Source organism: Anabas testudineus, chromosome 6, assembly GCF_900324465.2.
Source record: "Anabas testudineus chromosome 6, fAnaTes1.2, whole genome shotgun sequence".
NCBI lineage: Eukaryota > Metazoa > Chordata > Actinopteri > Anabantiformes > Anabantidae > Anabas > Anabas testudineus.
The window spans coordinates 23,009,975-23,020,360 of NC_046615.1; the positions used below are offsets into that span (position 1 = coordinate 23,009,975).

Genomic DNA, 10,386 nt, shown 5'->3' on the forward strand with positions numbered 1-10,386 from the left:
CGCCTAGGACCTGTTTGCCTTGGGAGACCCTACCAGGGGCTTAAGCCCCCGGCAACATAGCTCCTAGGGTCATTCGGGCACGCAAACCCCTCCACCACAGTAAGGTGGCAGTTCAGGGAGGGGACCTGAACCCTGAACCTTCTCCAACTATTTTGTGTCTAAATACTAGGTCACTGTATAATGTTCACTCCAGCTGCTAGAAGTTAACGTCAAACAGTCAAAGGTGTGTATGTATGTATGTAGTGGTTGTTTTTGGCTGCTGGTACAATTGAACTACATGATCTAGTCGTATTTTAAAGGACGATCTGTTGCACACTGCCAAACGGCTGTGTTTACATCAGTCTCCAACCGGCCTTTTGCCTTTAAGTGAAGCCAAAAGGTTTCTGGAGACTCCCATTTCCTTGTTGTTCCTCTGGGGACGCGATGTGCCATGCTCAGCAGTGCTGTAGCAGAACAACAACCCCCCCGGGGCCGGTGCATGCCGGCTCACAGAAAACGGGTGTGAAAGATGTCAAAGCAATTACAATAAGCATTACAGTTGTAATCTCCCCTGACAACAGGGAGTGTGAATGAACAGGTCTTTACCCACTTCTCGTGTCTCTGGCCTCTCTCCACTGAACCATCCACTGCTACCACAGCAGTTAAAGTTTCCTCTGGTGTAACACCCCCAACATGGAGAGGGTAGATTATTTGATTCTTTTCTTCAAGCAGCAGGTGATGTGGTATGTGTGTTCCCAGTATTGTTGGAATGCAAGTCGTTGTTATTCTTAATGGAAACGTGAAGTCTTATTGGATTGAATGTTTTTTAATAAATACATTTATTAAATAAAACTTTTAACATTTTAACCACCCTGAAGTGCTAAAAATGCAGTTTTGAAATATGTTTTTAATTGAGCACAGATGTGTTTAAATCAGTATAAGAACCATGTTTTGTTAGTTTGTGGTTGTTAAACGTGAAGATTTTCTGCTTTTGTCTGTTAATTATAAATGTGGACTGAATGATTTTGTGGTTTTTGACTGTTGTTTGGACAAAACAAGATACTTAACACTTTGGGCTTAGAGATGATGGGATTATGGTCTTTGTCACTGTTTTCTTACATTTTACAGAAAGAATTTTCAATTATGAAAATAATCATTAGCTGTAGCCCTATAAAAAGATTTGTGTCTTCTCTAAAATAACACACATACAAAGGTTTCTTAAAGTTTAATTCTTGGAAAGGAAAAAAATCTAAAAATGAAATTAAAGGAAAATAAGAAAATGAATTTGTTAATATAACTGAACTTAAACTGCAACATGCACCACAAAAGTAAATATGACAAACGAGATAAAATTGTCTTGGTAATTGCTGCTGCAGATCAGTATTTACAAAGTGAAACAACCTCAAAATACTTTAAAACAGGAATTAAAACTTGAAAAGAAACCGTTTTTTGATTGTATCCCAAACTGAAAAACCTTCAGACTGTAGACATGTTGTGTAACAACTGAACAATAAATCACTGTCTTTACTTTAACTCTACAGAAAAACTATGATTTTATTTCACTCAGATCAGCTGCAGATGTCTGATGACACAGAAAGCTACAGAAACCAAAGGGTGATGCAACTAATAACACTAAACTAGTGGCAAGAACGTGTATCACTGTCCTCCTACTTACACTTGGTTAGACGTCCAATTTGTACTATTTTAATTCCAGTACACTGAAAGAGTTTTTAGTCACTGAATCTGAGTCTTACTCTAAAATTTGAAACATCCCAGTGTGTGGTCGCACTGATAGCCTCATTGGTTTGTGGGATTCTGCAACTTTGTCGTCTGTGTCCTTCAAAAAGACGCAAGTACTGAACGACTTGACTGTAAAACAAAAGAAACAGAAAACAACATGTGCTGTACAGGCACCACAGGGACAGTCTCACCTCTGTAAAGCTGAAAAGAGAAACCCTCAATCAGAGTCTTTGTTGAACTACAGAATCTTGGGGAAAAAGGACCCAGCTTAGTGAAAATGTCGCCAGGACTTCATTGTGTCTTGTTAACACTTATTGTTTGGGAGTTTGTTCCATTTCACTGTAACGTCAAACTTCACTGTTCTGAGTGAGGCAGATATCATGTTGATTGGCTTCCACTGGGATGTGCACCATGAGTACCCTCCATTGTCATATTTGCAACAACCAGTTGTATAAACCTGCCTGCGGTAAATGTCTGACGTCGTTCTCCATATTCAGCCTCCGACCTTTCACTCGTCTTTATGCCTGACTGCGTTCTCTCCCCTGCAGAAACCAGGGATGGATCTGGCCGACACTTACATCACCTTTGTACGGCAGAACCAGGACATCCTGCGGGACCGTGTCAACGATGAGCTGTACATCGAGAAGGTGTTTGACGTGAGTGTTCCTTCTTGTAGTTGATAAATCGGAGCACAAGCAGAAAGATGTTGGACAAGTCAAAAAACTTGTTGGAGGTCAAACCGAGAGCTTCTGTGCATCTTTGTAGGGAAACGCATGTGAACACGAGTGAAAGATCAAGGTTGGAGCAGAAAGGTATAAACTGCACTGGACAACAGACTTTATATGCAAAAGTCATTTGCAGCATTCATTGGCCTCATTCATAGCTAACAAGAGCCGCTCCTGCAGACGGTATTCAGAGACACAGCACCTCCAGACTCCACTAATCTCTCCCTTCAACCTTCAGCTGCTGTAGCTCATTTCACAACAGCAAATATTTGTGAACTAGGACGTTATCTGATTTTCAGAGCACATTCTTGAAGCTGTCTGTCGAGTGTGTGTCCTCAAAAACACCGGTCCTGGCTCCACGTCAACTGGTCCAAGTCGATAAATTGTTGTTTGTCCTTTCACAGAGTCGGGACTGAATAGAAACACCAGGTTTGTCTCGGGCACACACACACTAGATGGACAGATACAGCATCAGTTTAACAACACTAAACAAAATGTGTATTGAATTTTAATCAAGGGCTAAACCAAAGACCACTGAGTTATATTTATGGAACTGCATCAATAAAATTAGATTTGATTGGACTTTAAGCCAGTGCTGATGAAAAGGCAACAGAATTAGAACAAACCACAGGTGATGGAAATACATCATGTCTGTTGGACTGTTACAGTCTCTCCTCAGTAGATGCTTTTATTCTGTTTCCACTGACCTTTGTCACGCTTCCTTTTTCCTGATAAACGAGCTCTTCCACTTCAGCCGAGCGTAAAAAGTTTTTGACAAGTTTCTGTTTGTTTACATTCAGGTTGTTTTTATGAAGCAATTGAAAATGCAACTAAAACCAGGTGAGTTGAGGGCACCAAACACTTCATACTGGGAAATCTGGCAATAAGGTTTTATTGCATCTGATTTGTTCGTATGATACAGAGTAAACGTTTGCATGAAAGCACTCCTATAATAAGAATCTGCGTGAATCGAGCTGACTGCCAGAAGTTACTGTTGGTTTGAAGTTTGATTCTCCAGATTCGGAGCAGCAGCAGGTCTTTTTGAGGCTGAAAACACAGACTGCTTCTGTTGACCTGTTTATCACTTAGGAAACACAGAGAGCCGTCGACTCACTCTGCGGGAGCTGAAAACACCCCTTTCAAACCTCCACCTTTACATCCATTTATCCAGCCCTCCATCCCACGCTGTCCGTTTTCCTCACCGACCACCCCCAGGAGTCAGCTTTATAAGAATATTTTAGCACAGAGTTGTCAAACACGCCTCAGCTCACTGCCGTGAGTCAGTGCTGCAGACATGGCAGCAAAGACCTTCGTACACATTAGCAACACGAGGCCGAGCGATGGATTTCTGCAGCCCGCTGCCTCCTCTGAGGGTGTTGTGGCTCAGACTCGAGCTGTGCTGGTTGATGTGTGTGTCTGTTTGAAGGGGGGGTTGAAGAGAATGAGTCTAATGGAGCTCACAAGCGCCCAGTCATGCGCCGAGGAGGAGGTGACGGCGGGGCCTCGAAGTGTCTCCGCTCAGCCCTTCAGCATGGATCACACACACACATACAGTCTGTGGGTAATAAAGAAACTAAATCCTCTTCATACAGCAGCATCAGGCCTCCTGCCAGCTGTGTTATAGGTATGCAATTGACTTGTTTTCGTGCATCCGAGTGAGTCCAAGTCAAAATCGTTTACAGCACCTTTGTTGTCAGCTGATTTAAGAAGAACGATGCGGTCGCACCGAGAAACGAGATGAAGAAACACGGCGTAAATAACGCCGCTGTAAACACATCATGGTTTTTATGTTTCTTTGTGTGAAGCTCGTGTTTTTACCGGGAAACATCTTAGTGTGGATGATGAGTGATGAAACGTGCCCCCCCCCCAGCACACTCACACTGTACAACTCCATCCTCTTCACATTAGGAGTCAAATCACCGTGATGAAGTAGATTACAAGGAAGAAACCTGCATGTTGAAAAAACAAAACGAAGTGGAGCGGAGTCATTTAATCCACCTCTCAGATCCACTCAGAAATCTGTGTGACCATCTTCAAAAATCCAAAATGAAGCAGGTTGCTGCACTAAAACCCAGAAACTGAAGGGGAAAAAAAAGCTAATGCTAAGAAAATAACATTAAATAAACTTGGTCGGACATTTTTACTTATTTTAGGTCTAATTTATGTTCATGAATCTTGAATTTAAACTGATCCATGACTGAAAGAAGAAGAATTCAAAATAATTGAATCTTACTACATTTGAGATAAGACTCAGTTTTAGGGCTTTAAAAAAGTGAGTTTAATAGTAAAAATTACTTAATTTAACTTTATTTTAATCACAGTTTTTTGAATATGTGTCAAATGTTTAAATGACATAATTACTGACACCCTCAGAGAACCACCCCCCATCATCATGTAGGTCTTTTTCTGACAGTACTAATGCAGACCCATACTGCTGTGCAGACCACCGTCCTTCCCCACATATTCCCTCCATCTGTTTTCACTCTCATCTTCTAATCGGCTCAATTAAGGAGCATCTTCGTACTCAATTTCCACGACCGTTAACGCGACTGGCGAGGCGACCATCAGGCGGCTGATTAGCTGGAGGAGGAGGGGAAGAGGAAGAAAGAAATGAGGAGAAATCATCACGGCAACAGCAAATATCATCTTGTAATTTCAACATCTTCAAGCATCTGTTAACTCGGAGTGTGAGGTTACTGCCAGACAAGCTGATTAGCATACAAGTCAAATCCCAGCGCACAAGTATTTAGTGGAGAAGAAAATGATGGAGGAAGGAGGGAGGGTGAGAACGAGACCATAGCATCAATCCTCAGTCACATTTCAACCTTATGAAACAGAATAATATAAAACCACATGTTCAAGGTTTCTTAGCATTTCAGAATTTCTTATATAAAAATAGGATAAAGAAAAATCATTTTAAATACTGATCATTTATTGAGAAGTGTTGATGTGCAGTTCTTAGGCTTTAAACTACAAAGTCAAGTTGTTCAGTTTTCACTGTTTTATTAAAAGTGTGAGCACATTTATGAAACAGAGCTAGAATACGAACTGCAGAATTAAAGAACAAACAATAAAACTAGTATTTTATTCTCTCGTTTATTTATCAGTGGTGCAAAGTACATTCACCCTAGAACTGTATTAAAGTGCTATTTTAAGGGACTCGTACTGTGCTTGAGTATTTTCCTGTCATTTCACCTTTAGCATGCAAGAAAATCGAGAATAAAAAGTGTAAACTAACATTAACATGCAGTGCCCCAAAGCCACGGAGCTCTAGGAAACCACTTCTCTACAGGCTGTCTCCACGTAGTTGACACTCACCTACCCAGACTGAGTGGGAAACTGCACCGCTCTAATTAGTTTTATGTGATTACACTGAAGTAGTGTGAAGGCGGTCACAGGTCAGTCGCACAATATATAGAATTAAATATTAACATGACCCCAGAATCATCACTGACACGTCTTGGCTTTTGTCAAGTACATACAAGTCGACTTTGGCCTGTTTTTCTCTTATATATGAAGGTAATTACAGTTCTTGTCCATGTGAAATTAAGTCTGCCGGTGACTCTTAAGGCAGATCTGAATATTATGGGTCATTACTGTGTCAGGGGGATTGTTGAAAGGCATTCTTGTTGGACTGGTGACTGATTAAAGCCGCCCAATGTGTGCATTTAACAGCATCATGTGAATTCTGTTCTGAGGATCACTCTTCAGGTGAGAAAAGGTACGTGTAATTTCCCTGCAGCTGTGGCCTGGTGCGGGAAGGTGTAATGGAATCATTTAATGAAAATAACAAAGATGGAACATTATTTTCATTCCCCCTCCTCCGTTTTTATAGTTCAGAGTAGAGCCGTGAACTCTTCCCTTGACGTGCAGCATTCAGGAGTTTTCCAGTAAATTGCTTTCTTTGAATATCTAAATGTTTCACCCTCTTTGAGTTTTGCCATTTTGATACGATGCATCTTTTAACCTTGTGTGGTGTCATCAACGTGATTGAAGCATTTCACAAGCTGTCAGCAAGCAAATGGTGATTATCTGAACTGCTTCAAAAGGAAACACACAGGAAGGACAATTGTAGACTGTCCTTGTTCAGAGAGCAGCTGTAGCGCCATTACCATAATGTTCTTTTTACTTATGTTCTGTTGAACGTTTAATGAAGCTGCTTTCAGCTGGTGTCTCTAAAACATATGCTCTGTGTATCTGAGGTCACATTCCCCACACTACATATGTTACAGAGAACCAAATACTATATATACGGCCGGCCGCATTTGATCATTTTTAATGCTCCACTTTTACAGGTAGGTTTATTAAAACCTGACATTTATATTTTATCACTTTGTGTCACTGTCAAAGTCATTTAATCACCGCTTAGCGTGTTTTGCTGCAGTTCTTCCAACATTCACTAGAAGCCACTTCAAGCAAACAGTATTGAGGTGAATGGAAAAGTCCCCGTCGCCTCTCTACAAAGTCAAAGTTTGAGTCTTTTAATGTGGATTTATTCTTATAAATCGAGCCGTTTGTTGTATTTTGTGCTTCTGCACCGACGACAGCTGTGGCCTGAAGCATTATGTTTTCAGCTTGTCCGTGGTAAAAGGTCAAAGTCACTGCGACCTCCATCCATCCCATCACTCTCAATGTGAATTTCTTAGAATTTAACACAAATGTCCACTTGGAATAAACTGGTTTGGTTTTTGTCAAGTTCACCTCAACCTCAGGTGTCTGAATTACTGTGAACATCACGTCAGGAACAACTTGTAAGAATGTCTTCAAATTTGGCACAAATGTCCACTTGGACTCAAGGATGCGGGAATTACATGTTGGTGGTCAAAGGTCAAAGTCACAGCACAAAGTTCTCTAGTGATTACAGCATCACAGGAATATGGAAATGAGGGAACTACAACATGCAAAGGCATAAAACCACAATGTGGTAATTCTGGTTTATTATTGTACTTATCCAATTAATTTAATTAATAACTTGAAGACAACTCAAATATTCAATAATACTATAAAATAATACAGGTTGGATCTGTTGTAGGAAAGGTATGAGTGTTTACAGCTGACAGCTCAGGGTATAGTTCTGTTTTTTCTGTCCAAATAAGTCATTTTGTTGTTTGGTTTTTGTTTCCTACAGCAATGGTACACTGGCTCTATGAAGGCGGTGTGTGTTTGGCTGACAGACAGAATGGATCTGCAGCTCCACATGTACCAGCTGAAAACACTCATCAAAATTGTGAAGGTAAGAAAATGTTTGAAAAAAACAAAAAGACCTTCAACAGAGTCCTGAATTTGATGTTGTTTTAGTGAAAGTTGTCTTTACTGTTTGAAAAGAACAGCAGTGAATAATTGTGACACTGGCTAATGTCAATTAAACAGCATCTTTAATTATTCCTGTAAAAACACTCCTGACTGATTTTGAAGCAAAAGAAAAGAAAAGGTAAAGCTAAATTAAAACACGCTCAAGTGTCCTTGAAAGCAGCAGCAGTTTTGTGAAGAGGTGGTAAGAAAAAGGAACAAAGCTGCTCAACTGTGCACCGACTGCTGCTTTTGCCTTTTCTTAGCTCACTAACGTACAAAAATATGCAAGTTTAACTTTAAAGCAGCAAGATGAGGAATGATAATGGCTTCTGACTGAAGGCAGAGACCCCACAGATGCTACAGTGTGCCCCCCCAGTCCCACACATAAAAGCTCGTCCTTGAGCCTCAGTGTTCCCGCTTTTGTTCCTGTGAACGGCGACGAGCAGCCGCCTCCTCCTGCTCGCTGCATTCCTAAGATGCTCTCTGTTTCTCCTCCACCTCTCTTTGCCCCCCATTCCCCAACCATCCCCACAAACCTCCACAGAAAACCTACCGTGACTTCAGGCTGCAGGGAGTTCTGGACGGCACACTGAACAACAAGAGCTATGAGACCATCTACAACCGGTTGACGGTGGAGGAAGCTACAGCGGCTGTGAAGGCGGGCGACGGCCTGCAGGGCATCAGCATGAGAGACAGCGATGAGGAGGACGACTAGACACAAACACAGATCAGGACCTTTTATCATAGTGAGGGATGGGTGTTCTCCACTTCTGGAAAGAATTCTCATTTAAAAATGAAAACTGCAGTCAACAAATCGAACAGTTGCTGCAAATCAGAAGAAATAGATTGATGCCAAATAACAAAGAAAAGCTTTTACAGCATCAGGATGCTATTCTAAATCAGCGTACATGCTGTGTTGTGCATGTGTTTTACCCACTTAGCTCCACTTGACTCACTTTTACTGAACAATAACTTCAACTGATACTAAAGCAAAATTTAAAATAAGTTTGGCAAAGAGGTGGAACTTTAATCTTTAATCTAGCCCGTCATAAAAGTAAACATTAGCTAACGGTCATGTTGTTAAGGAATTATCTCTTTCAAACTTTACTCAGTCAGTAAAAAGAAATAAATACAAAACAACTAAAACATGATTCGTACATTTTTACAGAGATAACATTCACAAATGAAGGATGAAGATATTCTACATTTTTAAACTCAGCACATCCTGTGACAACTAAAACCAACAGTGCAGTAATGTTCAAGTCTTTTCTGATTTATGTTGTATTTGAATATGAAGAGGTCACACGTCCTTCACCATGATTTAAGGTTCTGATCAGGTGAGGAGCAGCATTCAGGTGGTGACACACCTGTGTTACTCAGCCCTTCATTCTCACTGCTGTACGTACATTTTAAAACACACGAGACAGAATGTACAACACAAAGGAAGTCGAGGTGAGACGAGGAAACCGAAAGACTCTGGACGGTGCTGAGACAAACCTTTTTCCTCCCGCTCTCGACGACAGGAGAGGAAGCCTCGCCCTCTTCTACATGCAGCCATATTCTAGTTGATGTCACTTTGTACAGTAGAGCTCGGCTTGTAGCTTCTTGTTCAACACATGAACGGCTTCGTCACCTTTTATGTCACGTTCCTGACGGCAACAGAAGCAACGAAATGCATTTTTCATTTACAGGAAGCGTCGTGTTCTGACTGTGGAAATATTGCTGTAGCTTTATTTTGAAATAGTCCAGGTATTTGGCGAGTCTCATAGTGTCCATTAGAGGCTAAAATATTATTTAGAATCCACGTTTTGTTTAAACATGAACATTTTCCAGGCGAGCAACATTTGTGACTGTTTCTGATGAAGTCATGCTGTAAAAAATAGCATGATGTGGTTCTGACCTCTTTAGATTGGGTCAAGAAAGGACCACGACCACGAGGGACATCAGCTGCCTACATTTAATCAGACCTTAACAGTTCAGGTGGCAGATCACAAAACACTCATGGTTTTGACCAATTCAAATTCAAATTCCAGAGTTTGACCAGAAAATGTGAGTCGCATCATTAGATTCTGATGTAGAAGAGTTGACCTGTGCACAGACTCTGGAACTCATCATCTGGGGACCATGAATGTACTGCAGTCATTTTACTAGTATTTTTGAATGATACTGTCAAACACACAGTTCACTGGGCCCAAAGTTGTCGATGTTCCTTTAGATAATCTTTGCCTTGGTTTTCTTTTTTATGCAGTGTGGCAGACATTAAGGTCAAGTGTTATAATAGGTGTGTATGAGTAGCCAAAGACCAGTTAGCATCCAAATAATCTTAGCTTCTGTCAACTTTAACCTGATCTAAACAATTATCAAATCAAACTACACAGCTTCACGTCTGTTCTTCGGTGTCTCACCTCAGCAGTTTAACCTTTACGATTCCAATACAACAAAATTCTGCCGTATTCTCTGAATATGACCGTCTGTAGCTGAGAACGTCTCTGCTGCCAATGATCAGGTGGAAAAAGAAAAACTTCTGTGAGACGGGAAATAAATCTTAGCAGGTCTACACAAAAGCAAAGAGTCAGATTCACCATGGAAGGACTGTTTGGAAACATGACTACACGTTGATGTGGTTGTAGATCTGCTGTCATCTCTGTTC

At 40.9% G+C, this 10,386-nt stretch overlaps 1 protein-coding gene across 1 annotated transcript in view; it reads left to right on the forward strand.

The window, feature by feature from the left end:
• Positions 1–10,386, forward strand: part of cadps2 (Ca++-dependent secretion activator 2) — a 153,159-nt gene that overhangs the window by 142,304 nt on the left and 469 nt on the right. The window contains 3 exon segments of the mRNA XM_026365114.1: positions 2,268–2,375; positions 7,573–7,677; positions 8,281–10,386. The exon segment at positions 8,281–10,386 is cut by the window's right edge and continues 469 nt beyond it. Coding sequence (XP_026220899.1) covers positions 2,268–2,375; positions 7,573–7,677; positions 8,281–8,451 — 384 coding nt within the window. The 3' untranslated portion in view covers positions 8,452–10,386.